At 41.5% G+C, this 26,264-nt stretch overlaps 1 protein-coding gene across 2 annotated transcripts in view; it reads right to left on the reverse strand.

Moving 5' to 3' along the window:
- The window catches only part of gabrg2 (gamma-aminobutyric acid type A receptor subunit gamma2), a 127,575-nt gene that overhangs the window by 95,317 nt on the left and 5,994 nt on the right, over positions 1 to 26,264 (reverse strand). For both annotated transcript variants that reach the window (XM_078231573.1, XM_078231574.1), the window contains exons 2-6: positions 24,931 to 25,079; positions 24,732 to 24,799; positions 12,485 to 12,705; positions 7,729 to 7,811; positions 4,358 to 4,498 (exon numbers count right to left, since the gene is read on the reverse strand). In XM_078231573.1, coding sequence (XP_078087699.1) covers positions 4,358 to 4,498; positions 7,729 to 7,811; positions 12,485 to 12,705; positions 24,732 to 24,799; positions 24,931 to 25,079 — 662 coding nt within the window. The remainder of the gene's footprint in view (positions 1 to 4,357; positions 4,499 to 7,728; positions 7,812 to 12,484; positions 12,706 to 24,731; positions 24,800 to 24,930; positions 25,080 to 26,264) is intronic.

Genomic DNA, 26,264 nt, shown 5'->3' on the forward strand with positions numbered 1-26,264 from the left:
GTAGAGCAATTGCATTTTTCAAAACGTTATACCTGCAAACTTTCCCTTCAGAATTTAAGCTTTTCCATTCCACGAGTCGACAAGTCAATCTATACATAAAACAAAAGATTTCTTGTCTCTGGGGGACCACATATAAAGATACCAGAATAATACATGTTTTATAAGCTATCTAGATACATCTCCTGATTAACAAAACCACTACCTATAACATACTGTTTATTTTACTTCACTTCACCACCACAAACAAGCAAGTTAATAAGTACAATTAATTAAATAAAAGAAAAGTAAAGCTTTAATTATTTAACCATTGTAATGATGTTTATTATGCATTATGATTAGGCATCACTGAAGCAACGTTTATACTTATATAGTTCCGTACAAATATATATTAATGATTCATTCCTGTAAACTGTTAGTTCTATGTTGCATAAATTACCAATAATTACTTCAGTGTTTAAAAACTCAATGCCTTTCGGTTTTAATTTTAAGCCTCATTAAACAAACCTGTGAATGCTGCCATCCCAAAGAAACAATACACCTTCCAAAAACAGAGACCTGAGAGAAAGCTGTAAGAAAGTAGATACAATATTGAAGCTTGAATTGCAGTTAAAGCTGACTGAACCATGATACCACTCCAGCATGGTGTAGAATGGGTACTATGCCAAGCTATAATACTCACTGCATTGAAGTAATAGTAAAAAGATAGTGCAAGAACGGTAGTGTGGTAGCATTACACTGTACGGAAATTAGGAACGTCTTTTTGATTTCCAGAGAACTATATTTACACTGAATCCAACACCATTCTGAATCCCCAAGACAGATATTTGAAGCAATGAGGCATTTCCAAATTAAAACTCACGTCCTTAGTTAAAATATCAAACAACCAAAGCAGTATCCTACAGGCAGATACCAGAACAAAACCGCCATACAAGGAAGGTGGTAAGGATGGAATCTGCTGCAACTAGAATTAAACTAGTACGTTAACTGTCTTATGATATGGCTGCTACTCAAAAGATTCAGTATTAAAGAGCTAAAAATTGACCACCATCTATTTATTTCCAGAAACTCCATTGATATCTTCCATTCACCCATGGTAATGTCCACTTTGCACAACTGAGCAGTTACAAATCCCACTGTCTAAGTTCCTACTCGATCTGTGAACATCACGAGAACTGTGTCCGTGACTTCCATCAATGGGGTGAAGGGCTACTGAGTATCAGTGAAACACTTAGAGAAAGGATATTAAGAAATAAGAATGTTACCAAATGAAGGAAGAGGACCTCCAAGGCAATCTGTTCGATCATCTATTTTCTATATTACAATGTAGCTTGATTATATTAAAGGACAATATGAATGCAAATTGATCTAAAATATTTGTCATTTGTTTCAGCTAACAAGTGGTGATCTCAAACTCAAACGTTACAAACATAATATCTGTAAATGTTATGAACAAACAGCTGATGTCTGATTAGTAATGGATTGTTTTAAGGAGGATCAACATTGTAGTCTGTTGTTCCAAGAGAACAATCCAGGTGACAGTGGAACACAAGCAAGGAGAAGTGTTTAAAATTTAAAGAGGGAAAGCTTAGAGTAAAGTAATAGACTGCATCAGAAGTAATAGTAAAGGTGAAATATAAATGTGAGAGATAGAATGGGGTAGCAGAGAAATAAAGCAGAAGAGGAAAAGAGTGTGAATCAAAAAAGGAGGGAATGATGGACGGCATGGCGGCACAGTGGTTAGCATTGCTGCTTGACAGTGCCAGGGACCCAGGTTTGATTCCTGGCTTGGGTGACTGTCTGTGTGCAGTTTGCACGTTCTCCCCGTGTCTGTGTGGGTTTCCTCAGTTTTCCGGTTTGCTCCCACAATCTGAAAGATGTGCTGGTTTAGGTGCATTGGCCATGCTAAATTGCCCCTTAGTGTAGGGAGATTAGCAGGGTAAATACATAGAGTTATGGGAATAGGGTCTGGGTGGGATTGTTGTCAGTGCAGGCTCGATAGGCCGAGTAGCCTCCTTCAGCACTGTTGGGATTCTATTCTATGATGAGGGAATGTACAAAGATATTTTACATTAAAATATTTACTTATGGGATCATTTGCATTGTGTAACTTTATTTCTCCAATGTTATCTAAGTATATCATTAGATTGTTACATGGCATTGTAAATGGGAACCATTTTAAATTAGATAGCCCTGACAGCATGGAATTTCTTGGATCGATTGACCTCCAAAGGTCAAGTTAAATTCTCAGAATATATTTTTGGGTTCACATATATTGGGTGCAATTTAATCCAGACCAATCTAGCAAGAACCATGGTAGCCTGGCCTGTTTTATCATCAGATGGAGATGCCGGCGTTGGACTGGGGTGCACACAGTAAGAACTCTCACAACACCAAGTTAAAGTCCAACAGATTTATTTGGAATCATGAGCTTTCGGAGCGCTGTTCCTTCATCAGGTGAGTCAACCACTCATCTGATGAAGGAGCAGCACTCCAAAAGTTCATGATTCCAAATAAGCCTGTTGGACTTTAAAGTTTAAAGTTTTTATTTATTCGTCACAAGTAGGCTGACATTAACACTGCAATGAAGTTACTGTGAAAATCCCCTCATCGCCACACTCCGGCGCCTGTTCGGGTACACTGAGGGAGAATTTAGCATGGCCAATGCACCCTAACCAGACTGTGGGAGGAAACCGGAGCACCCGAAGGAAACCCACGCAGACACGAGGAGAACGTGCAAACCTCACACAGATAGAGACCCAAGCCGGGAATCAAACCCGGGTCCCTGGCGCTGTGAGGCAGCAGTGCTAACCACTGTGCCACCCTGCCACCCCAACCTGGTGTTTTGAGACTTCTTATTATTTTGTTATGGTAAAGATCCCCCAGTCTCCCAGCAAAGGCAACCTCCCACCCCGTATTAAAACAGAGGGTGGGAAGGGCTGACACATGATTCCTGGCCGCCAGCAACAGGATGTCAGTGAGGTTCATTCATGAAGCATCATGCCTGGGCCTATTGTAGTTCAACAGTGGCTCAGGGATTAAATGGGAGTCACAAGGGTTTCCCACATCTCTGGAATGTGGCCCAGCAAAACAGTTGAGTTTGCAAGTGGCCTCCCAGGGATGAGTCACTTGTTATCATGCACTCTGTGCCTGATCAAAGGACCTGGCATTCGGGAGATGAAAAAGTGGATGGGCATGGATGGGGGTACAGGAGGGCTGCAGTTCCTCATTGCTGGCAAGACCACTGGGAGAGACTGAGGGATCACCAAAGGACCCCAGTTCAAAGTAGGGATTATAGGGTGGGTGTCAGGGGAGTGGGAAAGGCAAGATAAGGTCAGAGGTAAGTTTAGCCTCTGGTTGGCTGGCAACTCTTGGCCTATCTGACTTCGGCTGTCAGCTTTCTGAATCCCGGGGAAGGTGTGAGGGTGGTCACATAAGTCCCGGATGGGCACCTATAAAGCCAACGGGTTTCCTGTATGGAGCTAACCAGGATTCTCCACTGGTTCATCTCCCAGTGGGCAAGACTTCTTTCAGACTGATTAAATCCTGTACATTGTATAAGAAGAGTTCAAAGTGGGAGCAGGCAGTACAGCATGAATTGTCCATGAAGAAACTCCAGCTTTAACTCAAGTAAACTACATGTGCCAGCCACAGATATTAGTTAAATTATAATTTTGAATTCCGTTATCATCAGCCATAGATTGCAACTGTGATTTGTGAATGTTTGCCTTAAGGCAAACTCAAATTGATTTCCAAACCATGTTGACCTTCCAGAAGATCAGCCAGGAAAAGGTTTCAGGTATGGTACAGACTCACTTAATCATTATGCTTGAATTTATGTATTTTGGGTTCAGTTCCATTAGTTTCATAACATATCAATACAACACTTCATGCTAAGTGTGCTGATACCTGTCATATCTGACATCAGAGCATCCCAACATTACTCATACAATTTCAAAAGAGAGGTGTATAAAAACCACCATCTTGAGAGTGACATTTTGCATCATGTATACATGCCAAAAGTGGCATGTCACATCCAGATAGTTTCCCATAAGTTTTGACTATACTTCGCTTGTGCCAAAGCATCAAACTAATCATCAGTTATCTTTCACATTCTCACACATTACATGCCTCAGCGCATGACTGCAGACATTTCCAATTGTAAATACCAAGTTTTATCAATCGCAGAACAAAAACTCAGCAGGATAAGCCAACTTGTTACTAATATTCTTGTTAAACAAATATTTTCGTCCACAGTTCTCAAGGACTCTCCGCTAGAGCCTGCACAAGTACTCAAATCTCAATGTCCTTTGATGGGAAGAACTATTTTGCTGGCTCACAGTTTCAGAAAGTGACTCACCAGAAGTCGTCCTGACAAGATCTGTCGTATTTCTCAATCCAAGAAATGCAAACTGATACAGCCTCCAAAAGCGTGGCTCTCCAAAGATAATAGAATGGTATCTCGCCCACTGGTATATGATTTCATCCTTGGGGTAGCCATCTAAAATTTGGATTAAAAAATAGTTCACTATTTTTCTATTAAGACGACAGTTTTGAGTGAGCATATCATCTTTTATTCAGGAGATATAAGAAATCATGAAGGAAGAAAAGATGGCCAAATCTGCAATTTCCACAAGCCAAGTACATCACCCTACCATCAGCACTAACCCATCTATCCAATATCCAGAAGCAAATAATCAGAGGAGAGTTTCAATCATAAGATCAAAATGTAATTATGGATAAGTAATGCCATTCAGCCCACAGTGAGTAATCCATTTAGAAAGACACTGCAGTCCTATGATTGCTTCTTCTAATTCTTTCTTAAAAGACTTTGAAGTTTTTTTTTGCCTCCACTTCTCGATCTGAAGATTGATCATTCTTGGTGTGAAGAACTTCCTGATATCAGGTGTGAATTTAACTTCTACCAGCATGAACCTGTGCACTCTTGTCACCGACTCTTACAAGTTAATTTAAAGTAAAGTTGCAGGTATATCTCCTTAATCTTCTTAACTGTTGTATACACCTTTAGCCTTTCTATGAACCTAACAAGCTCCCCCTCCCCAGAATGTATTATCAGTATGCTGGGCTCAAACATATAGGTCACTGCAAAGGCTGAAAGTACAGATATTCACTGGGGTATCTGAAAGAACTTCAATTTTCTAGTGCAAGTTCACCTGGATTCTAGTTCACCTGGATTCAAATTTCTGTTCCTTTTCTCTAATGTTTTGTGAATGAAACCCCTTGAGAACTATATTTAACTTAATAGCAGTATTTTTAGCATGAGTTCTGCCAAAATCCTCCCATGGTGGCAACAACTAAAACAAACATCTAATTTGTTTCATTAAGACCCTCCACCTGGCCTATGTCCTAAACTTGGCTTCTCTATCTTGAACCTTAGTTCATTTGCTTTGTGCCTGAACGGTATTGTTTCATTCTGCGTAAACATTCATTAATATTCAATTGAGCAAAATTTCAGAATATTTATCCATTCCAGCAACAATACTATTCTACCCTTGTCTATTGCAATTCACAAGTGCCATTAAACTCCCCACTGCCCTTCTGCCTAATGAATGTCAGCAATGTATTACAATGGGTAATTATAAATATACAACCAGATATATATATTCATAAAGATTATTTTATTTTAAATTAATTCTTGGAATGTGCGTGTTGCTGATAAGTCCAGCATTTATTACCCATTCCTAGTTGAGAAGGTGAAGATGGACCTTCTTCTTTGGACCAGTGCAGTCCATTTGGTGAACATCCTTACATAGTGCCATCAAGGAGTGAGCTCTATGATTTTCCTTCAGCAATAATGAGGAATGGTGATATAGGTCCAATTTAGGATGGTGTGTGAATTGGGAGGGAACTTGGAAGTAAAGCTGTATTCATGGACCCGCTGCCCTTTTCCTAGTTGATATAGGTTGTCAGTTTGCAAGGTGCTGCAGAAGGGTCCTTGGTGAGTTACTTTATCCAACAGATAGTGCGTATCAGAGACATGGGACCCCAGTGGTGGAGGGGGGTTCGAAATTTAGGTTAATGGATGAGTGCTGATCAAGTAGACGGCTTTATTCTGGATAGTGTCAGGAATTCAAATTTTGTTTGCAACTACATCCACCTAGGGAAGTGGAGAGCATGCTGTCACACGTCTAACATGTGCCTTTTTGTGGAGAAAAAGCTTTGCAAAGGCAGGAAACAAACTAATATGTTGCAAGCACAATCACTGAACTGCTTTAGTAGCCGCAATACTTAGGTGTTGGTGATGAAACATGATTACGAAACAAATCTTTGCTGTTACCAGTATCATGTGTTTGTGGAGCAAAGCTATTTAGTATTACAAATGCAAAGCTACTAAATGGAATAAGTTATTTGCCGGAATTCTCTGGGCATTCACACCATGCCGCTGCTGCCAGCAGGAAAAAGTAATTTGGCACTCAGCCTAATCTGCTTTCACTGCAGCGGGACCATTGAATGACAGCTGTGGGTGAGGTCGGAGAATCAAACCTGTTGGGTTCTGGTGCCATCACTTCATGTACATGGGAACAATCTGTTACAGGGTCTATTTTAACTTGGGAGGAGAATAGGCATGCAAGGACCAAAGCATGATGTCACCACTGCTGGGCAAGAGTCAAAACTGGTTGAGGGCATCACGTCTACATAAGGTAAGATAAAAAGGAATTTGGTGAGGTTGGCAAGTTGATCAGTGGAGGAGAGAAGCCGTGGGTGTGAAAGGACCATGTTATCCTCATGGCCCACAAGGAACAGTAACTCCAAAAAAAGAATGGGGCCTTACATACTTGCTCTGTCAGCAATGCTGAAGCTGGGAAACTGTGAAAGGCACGCAATTAAAATAACATGCACATCCCTGAAATATCATCAAGACATGAGCCGCAATTTAAATTGTGCCTCCATGCCTCTGGTGTGGTTAACCTTCTTGTGCCTGAAGACAGGCCAGTAAAACAATTAGAAGGCATGAGCAAGTAACAAATCTGCCCCCCCGCCCCCCGCCCCGCCGCCTCCCCACAGCCCCACCATCCTCCTGCCATAACCCTCATCTGCATTGTTGATCCCAGGTGCGGGCAGGTTCAAAACTAGGAGCATCTCGAGATGAGCATGGATATCACCAATAAAGAACAACTGGGAGTTTCCATTGCATTAATGGGCAGCACGGTGGCACAGTGGTTAGCACTGCTGCCTCACAGCACCAGGGACCCGCATTCAATTCCGGCCTCGAGTCACTGTCTGTGTGGAGTTTGCACATTCTCCCTGTGTTTGAATGGGTTTCCTCCGGGTGCTCCGGTTTCCTCCCACAGTCCAAAGATGTGCGGGTTAGGTTGATTGGCCATGCTAAATTGACTCGAGCATCAGAGGGATTAGCAGGTTAAATATGTGGAGTTATGGGAATAGGGCCTGGATGGGATTGTGGTCGGTGCAGACTCGATGGGCCGAATGGCCTCCTTCTGCACTGTAGGGATTCTATGATTAAATGAAACGTTGAACTGTTAGTTATTGACAAATCCCACAGATTAACACTTTCATTTCTACTATATTTGCTACAATGTGCGCTTTAAATTAGCTCAGAAAATGTTGCTATGCACTAAAATTCTGAAGTCAATCTTTTACAGCTTTCTTTGTGACAAAATACTCTTTCAAGCATTCCACAATTTTAGCAGATGACAGTGCCACTTTATAAGTGTGAAGTTAAATTATATATTGTAAACTTATACGTACAGCTTGAGAATGCCAAAGGACATGAATGCTCATCCATTGGGAAGTTATGCAGTTGAAGCTGGCACTCAGCGTCAATTGTCAACCTATAAGTAGTAAAAGGTCATTGTATGCATCAAAGTAATTGAGAGGGCAATCTCGTTACGACAGAAAGACTCTCATTGAAAAGAAATGTATTCACCTACATATGACACGTAAAATTCTGAGTCAGGTATGAATCAAAGATATGGGCATGTGTTGCACATTTAAGACACAGAGGACATAAACGGCGAGATTCTCTGGCCTCCCAGACATGTGTTTCTCGCCAGCGTGAGGTGACAGTTGTTTGCTAGCAGCGGGATTCTCTGGTCCCAGTGCTGTCAATGGGAATGCGCACTGACGCACCCACCAGTAGGGGTGCGCTGCCAGCGGGACTGGAGAATCCCGCCAGGGTGAACAGCCGGAGAATTCCAACCAAATAGTTAACTTGGGATGCTTCATAAGGTACACAAGAGATGGTAGATTCCACAATACAAAGTAAGGTGATATTATTATGCAAAACCCAAATGGTGGGAATGTTGCACACAACTCGTACTCAAATTTTATTTCGACAAGGAGAAATTTAAATCTTATACTTCATGATATCTTTAGCAATCAATCATAATGTTGGAATTGTATCAGAATATCAAAGATAAATCTTGCTGATATAACTAATTTTATTTCCTGAGATTTTCCCTTAAAGGAAATAAGACAGTATCTGCCAGTTGGCTAGATCACCATTGAAATACTTTAATATGCTGCATGTCTAATGTGATAAATTTCTTAGCTTTTAAATATAACCGGAATGCTCTAGAATTAAGGGAAAGATAATCTTTTCACAAATATTTTTTCACAGGACATCATTTCACTGGCAAGATCAGCATTTGCTGCCCATCTCTAATTGCCCTTGAGAAGATGAGAATGAATCACCTTCCTGAACTGCTGCTGATCATGTATAGGTACACCCAGTGCTGCTCGGGAGAGTTTTAGGATTTTGACCTAATGGCAATGAAGTAACAGCAATATAGCTCCAAGTCATGATGGTACGTAACCTGCAGAGGAACTTGCAGTTGGTGGTATTCCCATGCATTTGTTGCCCTTGTCCTTTGAGGTGGTAGAGGTCATGGGTTGAGAAGGTACTGTGGAAGGAGCCTTGGTGAGTTGCTGTGGTGCATTTTGTACATAGTACACTGCTGCCACTGTGCGTCACTGGTGAAGGGAGTGGATGTTGAAAGTGGTGGATGGAGCGCTAATCAAGCAGGCTGTTTTGTCCTGGATGGTGTCAAGTTTCTTGAGAGTTGTTGGAGCTGCACACATCCAGGCAAGTGGAGAGTCTTCCTTCACACTCCTGGCTTGTGCCATGTAGATGGTGGACAAGCTCTGGGGAGTCAGGAGGTGAGTTACTCTCCACAAAATTCCAGCATCTGACCTGCTCTTGTTGCCATGGTATAAATATGGCTAGTCCAGTTCAGTTTCTGGTCAATGATAACCCCCAGGATGATGATAATGTTGATTCAGCAAGGGAAATGCCTTTGAATGTCAAGGGGACTTGACTGGATTCCCTTTTGTTGGAGATGGTCCTTGTCTCACACTTTTGTAGCATGACTGTTACTACCTAAACATTGATTTATTACCAGCAGCAAAATAATATATCACATTCATTAATCTTTATTAATAGTCATTATCATAAATGAAGTGCCCTGTTGAAGTTATAGATTTGAATAATTCAAACTACTAGTCGAAATATCTAAACCTTCTGCAAAAATATCCATCGTTGTTTGTTGGAATTTGCTGTGGTCTTGGTTAGGCTGTGAGTGAATACGCTATCACCTAACCAACTAAAGCATGTTAAAGCCCATAACTCTCAATATCACTTCATTATGGCTTCATTATTGAATGGTGCTTTATGATTAGCTGAGCAAGAGAGAACAGATATAATGGCCCAGAATTTGCTGCCAAAATAACAGCAGGCTTAATAGCACTCATCATTCTTCATGTGTAAATGATCTAGCAGCTTGTGACCAGGAAGAAATACCTCATGAATTGCAAATCATCACATGGTGCTGGACAATTTGTGGTGTTCTGTCATTAGGTTTGCAAAAATGGCCACTTACCCTCCATCTCCCAATTTTCTTTCAGGAATTTACTAGATTTTGAAAATTAAACTTACACTGAACTCACTGCAGAAAGTCAGAATGCATATTTAGAACCACAAATACCATTTTAATGATGTTCTAACAGAAATATAATGCCAATCAACCTTTCTGGCCCCAAAACGGAACAACTTAAGCTGTTGAGTCCCATTCCTACACTCAATAAATTCTTCTTTGAGATACAAAGCTTTCAAAGTTAAAATTATTTTTTCCTACTCTTCTGAATCTTAATACTATCTTTCCTTCCCCCTTTTCATTTCACTTTCTGTACTGGATTTGATTGTAATTCAGCCTATTCCCCTCTCGTACATTCCTAGGTTTCTTTCACAATGTTTAAATCACACTGGTTAAGGAGATATTCTGTTAATCTTATTTTTCACCAAGATTTAATTTTACATTCAGTTTGAGGGAGAGACGAGTGGATTCGAGACTAGTATTTTAAGCTTAAATAAAGGAGATGAAAGCAGAGCTAGTGAAAGTGAACCGGCAAATTAGGTCACTAGAGATGCAGTGGTAGACAATTAAAGGGATATTTCAGAAAGCAATGAGAGGGTAGAAGCCACTGTCCGCGGCTAACTAAAAAAGTTAAAAATTTAAAGAAAAAGCATATAATTGCGCAGAGGTGATTGGCAGGTCAGAAAATTGGATGGGATGTAAAGGACAGCAAAAAAATGACAAAACGATTAGTAAGGAGGGAAAAATTAGAGTATAAGGGAAAGCAGGCTAAAAATATAAATATGGGTGGTAAGAGTTTCTATAGATATTTAAATAAGAGTGAGCAAAGTGAGTGTTCGCCCGATAAGAAATGAGTCTGGGAATTAATAATGGAAAATAAGGAGATGGCAGATGTATTGAAGTCTTCACTATGGAGAATACAAGTAATATCCCAGAAATAGCTGTAAATCAGGAACTGAATGGAGGAGGGAACTCAGGAAAATTGCCGTCACCAGGGAAGTGGTATTGAGCAAACTGTCGGAGCCGCAGGCTGACAAATCCCTGGGTTCTGATGGACTTCATCCAACTATTCTGTACAAGGATCATGTGGATTCAAAACGTTAATTGTGTTTCTCTCTACACAGATTCTGCCAGACTTGTTGCGTTTATCCAGCATTTTCTGTTTTAATACCTGGAATGAGTGAGTTGTCTTATGAGGAAAGCTTGGACAGGCTAGGCTGGAATTTAGAAGGTTAAGAGTCAGCCTGATTGAAACCTTTAAAATCCTGAGTGCTTTTGACAGGGTGAAAATGGAGAGGATGTTTACTCTTGTGGGAGAATCTAGAACTAGGGGTCACTGTTTTAAAATAAGGGGTTGCTTATTTCAGACAGAGACGAGGAGAATATTTTGCTCTGAGAGGTTGGTGAGTATTTGGAACTTCATTCCTAAAAAGTTTAAAGTTTATCTATTAGTGTCATAAGTAGACTTACATTAGCACTGCATAGATGTTACTGTGAAAATGGCAGTTGAAGCAGAGTGTTTGAAAACTTTTAAAGCAGAACTAGATCATTTCAAGACAAGTAATGGGGTGAAAGGTTGTCAAAAATAGGCAGGAATGTGGAGTTGAGGTTACAACCAGATCAGCCGTGATCTTATTGAATGGCAGAGCAGACTCAAGAGGCTGAGTTCGTACATTCCTGTGTCCCAAGTACCCCGTTGGCTTCACATTTCCAGCAACATACTTTTTTTTTACAAGTTAAACAGTAAGGTACAAAGTCTAACTAATGATGCCGTGTTCCAGAATATTCTGTGCCAATGATTTCTTCGGAGTGAAAGTGTGATGGGACCCTGTTTATGCATGTAAATAGGGCTTCCAACACGTACACTGCAGTTAAGACGGTGAACAGTGACAAACTTGAGGAAATTCAAAGCTAAGATAATCAGATTTTTTTTTGTATTTCTCAGTTAATGTGGGGTCATGATTAAGTTTTGCGAACCAGGATTATTAGATTTTTACAAAGATTGTTCATCGTAGGGAGGATGCAGCAAAGGTTTAAGCTTCACATAGCAACTACGCAGCACCTTGCCAGTGTTCATTAGCCAGCCTTGACTGTCAATGCCAGTGAGCTGTTCACAGCTAAACCTGGTCCTGCCCTCAGTCAATATCCATGCACTTTGGCGTGGGCAATGCTCAGGAGCAGGATCCCTGGATGATTCTTTTCTCTCTCTAACCCAGGAACTCTGAAACCAATCGCAGTGTCCTTGATGCCACCTTGGCCGTGATCATCATTATTTTGTGTTTCAATCTGTGGCATCCCTGTTCTGTATGAATGTGCCACTCACTGCTGGATTCTGCTCAGCAGTGCAATGAGCAGGAGACTTATTCTACACAGTCACTAATAAAAATAAATCTCAATTTCACAGGTCATGTTCAAAACAAATAATCTTGAATTGAATCAAAGCCTATTCTCTATCTTCTCCATGGGAATAATTACAACAAAATGAAAATTTACTGGCATTAAAAAAATAAGCAAATGAAATGATTGAGTTTGTTCTACAACTCTTAAAAAGTGCATTCAGTTGGTCTGGAAACAAAGTTAATTTTTTTTCATATTTCTTTTAGCAAAAATATTGATAAGTTAACTCAAATTACCTGAGTGTGTATAATATTCTTCCATCATTCCATATCCTCAGCATTCTGTTTGGAGTTGTTATCCAATGGGCATCAGCCTTCTTGGAATTTCTAAAGAACGTATCCGGTATCCATATTTTGCCAACCATGTTGCTGTTGAGTCTGAGAACCTTCATAGTGCTGTTAAATTTGAGACGTCTGTCATACCATGTTTGTGCAAAAAATATGTCAATGGTATACTCCTGTTGAAGAGATCAAATATGTGTGAAGTAATCAATCTTTGTATTCAGGGACAAAGTTTCAGTACTATACACAAAGCTTCTAAAACATTATTATCTTTCCCATAATGTTAAAGCCATGGAGTTACCTCAACTGTCAATTAATTCAGAACAGAAAGTCTGAAACACTGGAGTGGATTAAAAACTAATGATAGGTTCCCCGCTTCCCAGTGTAAATGTCAGAGGCAAGCTCACCTCTGGTTGACTGACTCCCCCCACTTTAATTTTTCAGGCAAGGGTCCATGAGTTGTTATGAGGCAGGACTTCTGCCTCTCTTCAGGAGGAAGTCCCACATTGTAGGATCATAGACCAATCAGATGTAGTAAGTTCTACAGTACTACAAGTACCACCAGAGGTAGTGGGCACTGCCTGTACTGCAGCCAGGTGAGGTGAGGAGGCGGGAAGGGGGGGGGGGGGTGTGGTAGGGGGGTGGTGGAGGGGTGCATGTTGGACAGACCGAGGAGGGGAGGGTAGAGTTCAGAGGGAAAAGTGTAAGGGGTTTCCTCCAGTTGGTATTGTGAACCCAGGAAGGAGGCATACCGACACCCTACCAACTTTTTACTGGGCCACAGGGATGAACCTATCAGCCTACACATTGGGTGCAGGTCTCTCCCACCACCCATGAAATCTGGGCAGTGGGAGTAGGATCCCCTTAAGAGGATAGCTCACCAGACATGCCCCTTTGTAAAATACTGTATAGAGCATCAACAGTATTTTGCTTTAGTTCAAATGATAAGTCTGTTGACCCAGCACACATAGTGAGAATTATCTGGTTCTACAGGGTCAGTAACAATCTATTTATTTAAGTAAACATAGTGCTAGTCTTCTCACTAAGCTGCTTTCATACTGAGCTCCTTTAAGTTGGATTCAAGGCATTTAGCATTCTTGAACTTACTCTATAGACATTCGCTCTGTTAAAGCCAGATTTATAGACCAGCAGCAGCTTTGCAAATCTTCCTTCATTTCTATAGCGTGAGTCATGAGCAATTATAGAATCGGTAATGTATGGACAAAATTAGCTGCAAACGTAACTGTGATGCCATATATTTATAGATATTGATTCTCAAATTATAAGACATGAAGTACCTGCCTCCAACAATTTTAACAATTAAGTAATCACGCAAAGGGAGACATGATCCATTAGTTAAAACTGCCATCTATGTTTTAACCGTTCAGTGAAGAAAGATACTTTACATCCCGTGAAAGGGCACAAGTTTGCATCCTGCTGCTAATGACAAAGAAAATATAACCGGCGGCCAATCAGGAATGTTATGCCTCGGTGCAAAGTTCAAAATCAACCCTTAACATTTAGTCCAATGGTTAATATGGGCAGGATTTGCAAGCCATTGGCCGGCGAACGGATCTCCCGGTCTCACCAATGCGACCCCCCCGTCGCAGGTTTCCCAGTTGTAGGGGCTGGATGCAATGGGTGATCCAACAGTGCGCCACCGAGAAACACGCCGGGGGCGGCGGCGGGGGGGGGGCAAAATTCCTACCGTAAGATTTAATGACTGTCATTTTTGACGTTGAAACATTTCTACCTAACATCAAAGAAAAGCTGCATATTCAGCTTTGCATCCAAATAAAAGCTGAGCTAAAACGCCTTAATAACATCAAACAAATTAACCTTTTAGGACAGTATTATATTGAATTGATACAATGTACATTAATATTTAAAGTAGTGATGCTTCTGCACTTATCTCACACGAGTGATATATCTGGGTGCGATAAATGTGTCAGGACCACTTCTGTCTTAAAGTCTGTTAGGTCGAGGCATTAATGGAAGGATGGGGGACCCTATGACCTGCTTTACTGAATTGAAATAAAACAGAGAGATTTCTCTCCCTATAACAGGCAGTGGAGGCTTTGTCATATGACATACTTCTCTCATGTTTTTGATTCATGGAGAAACTCCTGACTCATTCTGAAAGAAATGAGGCTGCGAAGGCCGCGTGAATTGAGTCATTGCTACACAAAGTATTTTCAAGAGATAGATGGTCAGTCACCTCTGGGGAGAGCCGGGAGCTCGTTCATAAATTACGACGGGAGTTAGTAAATACCCTTCGCACTTGTAAAATAATTTAAGAACAGATCAGCTTTAATGATCATCACACATGGCAGAGGCACAGAACAGGGAGCAGAGCAATCACAAATTATTTCAATAATGAAGGTAACATCCATCCGCTGCCATGAGCATTACATCTATATTTATCCCCTGAGAAATTTACATTTATCCAAGAAAATTGTACGCAATTTTGAAATACTAAATACGTTTATGATTCAACAAGTGGATGGGATAATTTATTTCTGGAAATGAAATCTTGGAAGGCATCCTACATGTGTATAATTTCAAAAATTCACTCAGGGTAAATATTTTGCAGACTATGTTAATAAGACAAGTATGAAATGTGTAAATACATTTCTTTAAATAAAAATAAGTGGGATCAGCAGGAAGCCACTAGTCAGTTTAACTGCAGATCAATCAGAAATTTAAGTTAATGCATTGAACTCTACGCAGCCTCCCGGTGGTCCGAGGATGGCGTCACACTTTAATAAGAAGAGGGAGGTCTCAAGACCCATCTCAGCTACAATTGGGATTCAACCTATTCAGCTGGCACACTTTAAATGAACTGGCCCCTTCCTACATAGCTAGAAACAAGGAAGTGGTTATATATTGACATGAACTTTATCTACTATTGTCAAATCCAATTAGGATTTTAAAAGCCTGCTTAAAAATTGATGTCTCATGGGCCGAGCTGATTCAGTCCACCAGATCTTCAGTGAAATGAGTCGGAATCTGTAGGATCAGATTGTGTCTAGAATTGCTGAAATAGTAGGGAGAGTTTTACAGTCCCCCTGTCAACATGTATGAAGATGTGGCAGATGGGGAGGAACATATAATAAAATAGATGGCTAGCCATTGCCTACACACCTATCCCTGAGTTGTCCCCATTCTGTCAGAATGTTTCATAATTTTAAGAACCTTGATTAGATCAGCCCTCAACCTTACTTTATCAAGAGAGAACAGACCCAGCCTGTCAATCCTTCCCTGATATGAATACTCAGGCAGTTCTGGTATCAGCCTTGTAAATCACTGCTCTTCATCTCTAGTGCCCATATATCATTTTAATAATATGGCAGCCAGACCTGCACGCAGAACTTGAGATGTGATATAACCAAGGTTCAACACTTTGAGGATGATTTCCCTGTTTTTCAAATCTATCTCTCTAGAAATAAAATTGAGTTCTTGGTTTGCATTTGCATGGACTTGCTAACTAACATGTAGCACAACCTTTGGTGATTAGTATATTTGTACCCCAGGATCCCATTGTTCCTCAAACCCACTGAGACTTGAGGCTTCCAAGTAATTAGTGACCTCCCTGTTCTTCCTATCACAATATAACTACCTCATATTTATCTGTGCTGAACTTCATTTGCCAATCATTTGCCCATTCTGCAAATTTACTCACACCCTCCTGTAATTTGTTGCAAACCTCCTTAGTATTGACTATTCCTCACAGTCTGGTATCATCTGCAAATTTAGAAATTGTTTTTGATTCCAAAGTCCAAATCGTTAATGTAAATTTTGAAGAGCGGTGGTCCCAGCACTGATCCTTATGGAGCACCACTTCCTAACTTCTGGCACTCTGGATAACTACCTTTTATTTACACTCTCTGCACCTTATCAGGGGCCTTTTGAAAATCCAGATGAATTACATCCACAGCATTACCAAAGACTTCTCTCTCTGTTAAGACCTGCTGGTTAGGTGCAGTGGCCATGCAAAATTCTCTCTCAGTGTACCCGAACAGGAGCTGGAGTGTGATGACTAGGGGATTTCCACAGTAACTTCATTGCTGTGTTAACGTAAGCCTACTTGTGACACTAATAAATAAACTTTAAACTCTGTTAATGCCTCAAAAATTCATTAATGTTGGTCAACTAAGGCCTTCCATTTTGAAATCCTTTTGTGGTGCACAGCAAGAACCCGAAGAATTCACTGGGTTCTGCAACAAGGACCAACATAACAGCACCAGGTGAGATAGTCCGGCATTGAAAAAGGAACATAAAAGACTAATTGCTGAGCAAATTAGACCTTTGAGCCTCAGCAAAAACCAAGGCCCACAAAAGAAGGTATGCTGGTACAAGATCGGGGGAAGGACACAGCTACAGTGCTTTCTACCTCAAATAGAAGATTTCAGAACTGTTACTGCTGCCCTTAGGAGCCAACCCTCATGGTCCACATGATGGCAGTGCTGGGGTGTGAGGTGCGCAAGAGCAAAAACCTGCACTCCACCTGCAATATCATTTATAATCTGCAAGTGTGGGATTGCATGAGATTATGCGCAAAGGTAGGCCATTTGGCCCAACAGCATGCTATTACATGAGAGGCTGTCCTGCAAACAGCAGGGAAGGAAAATCCAGCTTAAAACTTTGAGGCAGCTGCAACACTCACCACCCAAAAATGCCTTCCTCTTCTGTACAGGCCTGACTTTGTGGAGGGTTGCAGATGGGAATCCAGCCAGTAACTAAACGACAGCAGAACTTTTGTAAGTGCTCTGAAGTACTTTATGAAAGACTGAATGGGCTAGTAATTGGATAGCGCTGTATTTTGAGTGAGGGGAGGGGGGGGGGGGGGGGTGGGGGGGGGGGGGGTGTTACGTTTTGCAACCTGCTCAAACCATATCCTTCGTGTGCACATCCCACTTTCAGTGTGGCCCCAAGCAAATTTGGCACTTTACTCCTCTCTGCAATACTTTCAGTGGGTTCTGTGGTTCACAAAACACATGCTCCAGGCAACCTTCCCTTTTTATAGACACTGCCCCTATATGAGGGAAACTGCACTAATGCACTGCAGACTGCTGGGTAACTCTATGTCACATTGTGGTTGGGAAAGCGGACCCTACTTTAGTGATGCCGCCTTGGCACAAGTGAAGACTAGGAGAAATGCTTTATTTCCATGGGGAGCCCGGAAGCCTTCCAGAGACTCTGAAAGGAATGGGATCAGGTGGCAAGGGTGTTAATGCCCAAAGCATCTCCCTCAGGACGTGGCAGCAGTGCTGAAAGAAGTGTAATGACCTCAATTGGGTGATCAAGGTAAGTGAATGCATCTGCATTTCAAGCTAATGCTAACAGTGACAGCAACCAAAATTCAAATCAACTGCATAATTCCTATAAATAGATAACAAAATGTGTAAATATTATACATAAAACCATAATTATAATTTGAAATGAGGCTCAACATCCTTATTCATTGATTCAGTCCATTTGACCCAAACGGCCTGGACCAGTGTTTATGCTCCACATTGGCCTCCTCTCACCCTTCTTTACCTAACTACCTGCATTACTCTCTATTCCTTTCTCCTTCTCATATTTATTTCATTAGCCCTTAAATGTAAGGTAAAGGTAAAGTCACCACAGTCCCAGATGATCATTGGCTGCTTTTCCCTTTGAGGGGTGGGAGAAGAGCTGACTGGTGGTGATTTAACCTGAGATCGTCACACCTCAGTCGAGGGGCAAGGTTGAGAAAGCAGGACCTTCATGAATAACCTGTAATCACAGGAATTGAACCCACACTGTTGGTGTTGCTCTGTGGCATTAACAACCCATCCAGTCAAGTGAGCTAAATCGACCCTTTAAATATACTATGCTGGTAAGCCGAGGATTAGGGGACACTTTTTTAAAATTAGGGGTTGCCCTTTCAGGATAGAGATGAGGAGAATTTTTCTCTACCAGAGAGTTGTGCGACTTTGAAACTCTCCAGGTGGGATTTTACAGCCTCGTTCATCCCAAAACCGTAAAGTCCCACCCGAGGTCAACAGACCTTTCCATGGCCCCCCCCCCCCCACCGCCCCCCTCCACACCTGCTCCGATCCCTGTGGTGGGCGGAACGGTAAAATTCCAGCCTCTGGCTCAGAAGGTGGCAGAAGTGGGGGTTTTGAATATTTTTAAGGCAGAGATAGATAGATGCTTGTTAGGCAAGGGAATCAAAGGTTATCAGGGAGTAGATGCTTAGGTGGAATTTGGAACACAAACAGATCAGTCATCACCTTGTGAAAAGGCAGTGCAAGCCCAAAGGGGCCAAATGGTCTACTTCTGCTCTTATTCCTATGTTTGTATTCACCTCAACTACTCTTCGTGATTGCGATTTCTTACCATTCCCTGGATTAAAAAAAACTTTCTCCTGAATTCCCTGTTGGGTTTATTAGTGACTATCTTGTGTGTATGACAAGTGGAACTATTTTTCTCCATTTTTACTCTCTCATTACCTTAAAGATCTCTTAACATTTCATCCCTTGGCCAATTTTTCCCAAGGGACAATCGACCTGTACAGAATAAATTCTATACAATATCATCATTTTGAATAGGGTGTTCAATAATCAGAATGTACATCAAAATGTTTCACTTCCCTGCCTAATAGCTTCACAATTTGTACAATGTCGGGTGCCCAAAGTCTCAATAAAATCCATGTGGGAGTCCTTTTAAGGGTTGAACAAATACAGTGCGTGGCAGAAAAACTGAATGTGTCTGGGCGACTGTGATGTGATAAATATCTATAGTTGTGAGGTGCATCATAGCCCACTCACAACTTCACAGATTATCAAGTCAGATTGCGCTTATATTTATCACATTCCACAGCAATCTATGACACAGCACCTATTTATAACATGAAATATCTTGTCCACCTCCTAATATTACATATCAGACCAAGTCTTCCTGCACCATCAGTTCTGAATCACTGAACCATCCTCATCTGTGCAATTCTGTATTCTGCTGTATCTCCGTGCCATTAATTATGCCAATTTTGTTTCCTAGTTATCAAGTGCAGATTTGATTCTGGTAAACTGTAATAAGGTAATATCTCAACAAGGAAGCCATTATGCATCAATTATAAAGAAATACAACTTCCACATCAGAATATCTCAAAATGCTTTATACAGTGAATTGCTGTTCTGAAGAATCATAGAACCTACAGTGAAGAAGGAGACCAGTTGGCCCTTCAAGCCTGCACCAACAACAATCCCACCCAGGTCCTTTCCCCGTGACGCCTCTTAGACCCCCTGACACGAAGGGACAATTTATCATGGCCAACCAACCTAACCCACACATCTTTGGAATGTGGGAGGAACCAGAGTACCCCGAGGAAACCCACGCAGATGCGGGGAGAACATTTGATTTGATTTGATTTATTATAGTCACATGTATTAACATACAGTGAAAAGTATTGTTTCTTGCGTGCTATACAGACAAAGCATACCGTTCATAGAGAAGGAAACGAGAGAGTGCTGAATGTAATGTTACAGTCATAGCTAGGGTGTACAGAAAGATCAACTTAATGCAAGGTAGGTCCATTCAAAAGTCTGACAGCAGCAGGGAAGAAGCTGTTCTTGAGTCGGTTGGTACGTGACCTCAGACTTTTTTATCTTTTTCCCGACGGAAGAAGGTGGAAGAGAGAATGTCTGGGCTGTGTGGGGTCCTTAATTATTCTGGCTGCTTTGCCGAGGCAGCGGGAAGTGCAGACAGAGTCAATGGATGGGAGGCTGGTTTGCGTGATGGATTGGGCTACACTCACGACCTTTTGTACTTTCTCACGGTCTTGGACGGAGCAGGAGCCATACCAAGCTGTGATGCAACCAGAAAGAATGTTTTCTATGGTGCACCTGTAAAAGTTGATGAGAGTCGTAGCTGACACGCCAAATTTTCTTAGTCTTCTGAGAAAGTAGAGGCGTTGGTGGACTTTCTTAATTATAATGTTGGCATGGGGGGGATCCAGGACAGGTTGTTGGTGATCTGGACACCTAAAAACTTGAAGCTGTCTGACCCTTTCTACTTTGTCCCCGTTGATGTAGACAAGGGCATGTTCTCCTTTACGCTTCATGAAGTGGATGACAATCTCCTTCATTTTGTTGACACTGAGGGAGAGATTATTGTCGCCGAACCAGTTCACCAGATTCTCTATCTCATTCCTGTACTCTGTCTCGTCATTGTTTCAAATCCGACCCACTACGGTGGTGTCGTCAGCAAACTTGAAAATCGAATTGGAGGGGACTTTGGCCGCACAGTCATAGGTTTATAAGGAGTATAGTAGGGGGCTGAGAACACAACCTTGTGGGGCATCGTGTTGAGGATGAGCATGGAGGATTATGCAAACTCCACACAGACAGTGACCCAAGGCCGGAATTGAATCCAGGTCCCTGGTGCTGTTAGGCAGCAGCGCTAACCACTGTGCCGCCTTAGTAAACTGTCACTTATCAAGTCTGCACCAACTCTCTGACAGAGAGTATCTTACTATCTCTGTAACCTCACACATTTTCCATGGCTAATCCATCTAACCTACACATTTTAGGACACTAAGGGGCAATTTGACATGATCAATCCACCTAAACTGCACATCTTTGGGCTCTGGGAGGAAACTGGAGCACCCAAAGGAAATCGGGGAGAACGTACAAATGTGCACGCAGACAGTCACCCAAGGCCAGAATTGAACCTGAGTCCCTGGAGCTGTGAGGCAGCAGGGCCACTGTGCCACCGTGCCGTCCATATAGGATAGACCAGGTAAGGATGGCCGATTTCCTTCCTGATTAGACTTTTAACTTGAATTCAAATTTCACCATCTGCTGTGGCAGGATTTGAACACGGGTCCCCAGATCTTAGAATCATAGAATCTCTACAGTGCAAAAGGAGGCCATTTGGCCCATCGAGTCTGCACTGATAATAACCCCATGACCAAGGGAGGAGGGATAGACTTTTTCATCTTTTCCCTCTCCCCATTTGGTTATAACAGAGGTTCTGATTTTTAAAAGGATACTGGATTGTCAATTCAGTGTGCACTTAACTGAGTCCATTCAACATGGAAGGATTAGTTATATTGTGCTGAAACACACCCACGCAAAAATATTAAAAATGTTAAATATGTCCTGCTTCCAACTAACACACGCAAACACACACTCAAATCCAAGGCACGCAGAATTAATACAGTTTTACAGAATGTCAGATGTTAAACTTGACCAAGTTTAAATGCAGATTAAGAAAAAGCAAAGTCAATAAAGGTTCACTGATTGATTCTACAGCAGGAACAGTTGGTTTCAAGCCACGTTTAGTATGTCAGTTTTCTTTATGAAACACTGTTGTAGAGATCCAGTGGTTTTTGATGGAGAATTTCTGTCTGATGTAGTAATGTAGACACACATTTAACTCAGGAAAATAGGTTTCAAAGCTTAGATGGAATGCTGTAGAGAGAGCGAGTCAGAGCAAAAGACAGCCTCTCCCTCCAGCAGCTAAAACATCTCTGTCAAATCCCAAATTTAACATCCACACAAAAGGCTGTATCTCCATGCTGATTGTATGTTCCAAAAGGAAGTTGATCAACTCATGACTGGCACAGCCTCTCCTGCTCAATTTGATGACTGATGTTATTAATTTATAATGTTCCAGCAACTGACTTCTGAATAGTTCATTCTTTCATTTGGATGATAGGGGAAAGAAGTTTTCCACACCTCCAGAAATCGCCTTTAAATGTTGCTGGCGTGTGACTCTACCATCAGTACAATGTAATTTTCAAATAAGCGTGATGGCGTTTTTCTGGTCAGAAGGTGTGAACACTTCCTGCCTGCCTTATTTGGCCTTAGGACCGGTAGAGCCTGAAATATAGGTGCTGCAAATCCAAATTTCTGGACACATGTCTCAAATATGCCAATAGATTTATCTCGGTATGGCACACAGGAGTGCAAAGAAAATCAAAAGTAGAAAATAAATCATGAAAATTGATTTGCCAGCTGGGAAACATGAAAGTTAGCTTTCCTGAGTAACTTGAACATTCAAGGAATCTTGAATTACCCATGCACGATAAGCTTTTCTGCACTGATGTCAAAAAGGTAAAATGTCTGGCGTGCTTAGATATAAAATGGTCCTGCCACATAAACACTCTGTGGATACAAGATTAGGTTAAAGTCTGGGTATTTTGTGGTGAGTAGCTTACCTTTTGATTGTTAATTGTATTTTAGTTATATTCATTCTATGCTGATGGTGGACAATTACTGGGATTCACCTGGGCGTTCATAACAATTAACAAAGCTCACACTAAAGTTGTGGTAGTTGGGTGAGGAGATCTACATTTGTCATGTCAGCCTTTAAATAAATCTTATAAAAGTGTGTTAGAACGGATTCCAGTTCTACCCTTTACCAACTGTTCTTTTGGATTATATCACCAACTCCCAAAATCTTTTCACCCTCTTCAAGGCGTAAGTAGGAAGTGTGATAGAATACTCCCCACTGAACGCCTGTAGCTCCAATACACAAGAAGTCTGACACCATCTAGAGCAGTCCACTTGATTGGCAATCCATCTGCCATTTATTCCCTCAACAACATGCGTACCATATCTGCCAGACATGCCATCTACAAGATGCACTGCAGAAACTCACCAGAGCTCCTTTGACAACTTGTTCCAAACCTACAAACGCTGTTCCCTAGAAGAACAAGGCTGTGGGCACACAGGAATATCAGCACGCACAGGTTCCCTTCCAGATCACATAACATCCTCCTTTGGAACTGTGTTGCCATTCCTTCGTTGTCACGGGGTGAAAATCCTGAAACCCCTTACCTAACAATACTGTGGGTGCACCTACACCACATGGACTGCAGTGATTCAAGGGCAATTAGGTATGGACAATAAATACCATCCTTGCCATAAAACACCATGATTGAATAATGTTTTAGTCATTAGAACATAAAAAATAGGAGCTGTAGCAGGCCATTCAGCTTCTCAAGCCTGACTTACCATTTGATAAAATCAGGCTGATCTGATTTTGACTTCAACTCCACTTTCCTGCCTGCCCCTCCCCCTCCCCTTCCAATCATCCCATGATTGAATTTAAAGAATGATCAACTTTAGCCAGGCTTACTGCTACCAGTACCTCTAGCATGTGAAACATTAGTCTATCAAAATATTTTTGTGGAGTTTGACCACAGTCACCAAATTTCCCGAGGATAGGAAGGAAAGCAAGTTGTGAGGAGGACACAAAGGGTAGGATTTTCCGGCCGCCGCCAACAGGACCATCCGGACCCATCGACGGCATGCCCCTGCCGCAGGTTATCGGATAGTGGAGGGTGCGAACAATTGGAAACACGTGACAGCAGTGGATCCCCAGAGCATTACCCTTCCTGATCTCTGGATTACTCATCCAGTGACAATACCACAAGCCAGTGCCTCCTCATGTGTGGGAGGTCGATAGCTTAGATGCTGAGAAGATGCTTCCCCTCCTGGAAGAATCTAAAACGAGGACAGACAGTTTCAGAATCAGAACAAGGGATCTTTTATTTAAGACGGAGATGGGGAGAATTTTTTTTCCCTCTGAGAGTGGTTAATCTTTGCAATGCTCTTCCCCAGGGAGCAGTGGGAGCTGGCTCATTGAATATAGTAAGAAGTCTCACAACACCAGGTTAAAGTCCAACAGGTTTATTTGGTAGCAAATACCATAAGCTTGGTATTTGCTACCAAATAAACCTGTTGGACTTTAACCTGGTGTTGTGAGACTTCTTACTGTGCTTACCCCAGTCCAACGCCGGCATCTCCACATCATTGAATATAGCCCGGGCTGAGCTTTTTAAATCTACGAATGATGTGGAGATGCCGGTGTTGGACTCGAGTGGGCACAGTAAGAAGTCTCACAACACCAGGCTAAAGTCCAACAGGAGCACTGCTCCTACATCAGGTAATCTATGAAAGTGTCAAGGATTATGGAGGATGGTACAGAGGGACGGAGGGAGGGGGAGGCAGGAAAGTGGAGTTGAAGTCAAAATCAGACCAGCCTGATTTTATCAAATGTTAAGTCAGGCTTGAGATGCTGAATGGCCTGCTCCAGCTCCTATTTCTTATGTTCTAATAACCAAAAAATTATTCAAGACTCAAAGTTCCAAATCAATCAGAATTGCACATATTAGAATTACAGCTTTAATAATACAAAAGTGAAGACTGATATTGGTATCACTTACCATATTGATAGCATTCACTGGACCAATGCTATTTATATACATGTCAGTACCAATTATTGTTGGCTTCACTGCAATGAAACATAGCAAGTTATCAGGATGAGATCTCTCATTTAGAGTCACACAAATGAAATTTTGAAAATAAATGGAAGATTAATTTAAAAGTGAAAAAATATATAAATAGAGCCTCAAGTGCACGTACCTCCTATATCAGGCCTGAGTTTATTGTCATACCCTTCCAATAAATTGTTTAAAATAAGAGTAACATCGCTTTCATAAACTTTTGGAGTCAATACCCATGTTTTGTTAAGTATCAAATCTTCATAGTCTTCATCTTCATTTTTGCCAGAACTTGGAAAATAAAGAGATCAAAAAATACAAAGAAAGGAGTCACCAATCAATAGTGAGATACCACAGGAAAGAGATATTCTTTTTTGGGAAATTTATTGCCACAAGCCAGTTATGTCAGATTTCCTGCCCACAATTTTCACATTACATCTGCTGTTTCACACGATGTATTAGGGCAGCCAGAAGAGAGAGAGAAATAATAAGGATATGTGAGAAGGCAAACAGCTGATGGTGAGAAAGCTCCTGAGAAGGATTACTTCATTCGATATTCAGAAGGCAACAGGAAAATAATACACACAATAATTAATTTAATTAATCTAAAAAAGATGAATTTATGATATGGAATACTCAATGATGAAATAACATTGATATTCTTTTTAAACCTCATAGACCCCAACATTGAACTGCTTGCTTCTACCTTCATCCCATATTTACAAATTGGACAGTCCTGTTAGACCTCTTGTTTTATCCTGCTGCTGCCCCAATGTGCTGATTCCTTCAAATCTTGACTCTATTTTTCCTTCTCCCCTTGTCCAGTCTTTCCCCACCTAGATCTGTGACTCTTCTAATGCCCTTTGTTACTTTAACATTCTTTAATTTCATGGCCCTCTCTGTCTCCTTTTCATGATGGGCTGCCGACATCTCTACACCTCCATCCCCATCAGAGCAGTCTGAAGGCTCTCCATTTTCCCTTGGATGGTCCAACCAGTTTCCATCCACCCTCCCCCCATCCTCTGGAGGTTATACATGTTCTCTCCTTGAACAACTTCTCATTCAGCTCATCTCACTTTCTCCAAATAAAAGGTCTTGCCACGACTGATTCATGGCTATGTCTGTCTTTTTGTAGGATATGTGGAAGATTCCTTGTTCTCTTCCCCTCTTCAACTTCTCTTTTTCCATTTCAGGAGAGAGGCTATCAGCAAATATTCACCATAAACCCACAAATTTTCCACAGCTAACTTGTCCACATTTTCTGACCGGTTCGGTAAGGACTCCATTCCATTCTCCCAGTCTCTCCATTTTCATTACATCTTTTCTCTAGATGCAACATTCCACATCAGTGCTTCTGATATATACTTTTTCCCCAACTGTTCCCCGCACCTCCCACCCACCTCCCCCCCACCCCCCCAACTCCCCCGCACACCCACCGATCATGGATGACTGGATCCTTGACTGTGTCTGTCCCAT

The sequence above is a fragment of the Mustelus asterias genome, chromosome 16 (assembly GCF_964213995.1).
Source record: "Mustelus asterias chromosome 16, sMusAst1.hap1.1, whole genome shotgun sequence".
NCBI lineage: Eukaryota > Metazoa > Chordata > Chondrichthyes > Carcharhiniformes > Triakidae > Mustelus > Mustelus asterias.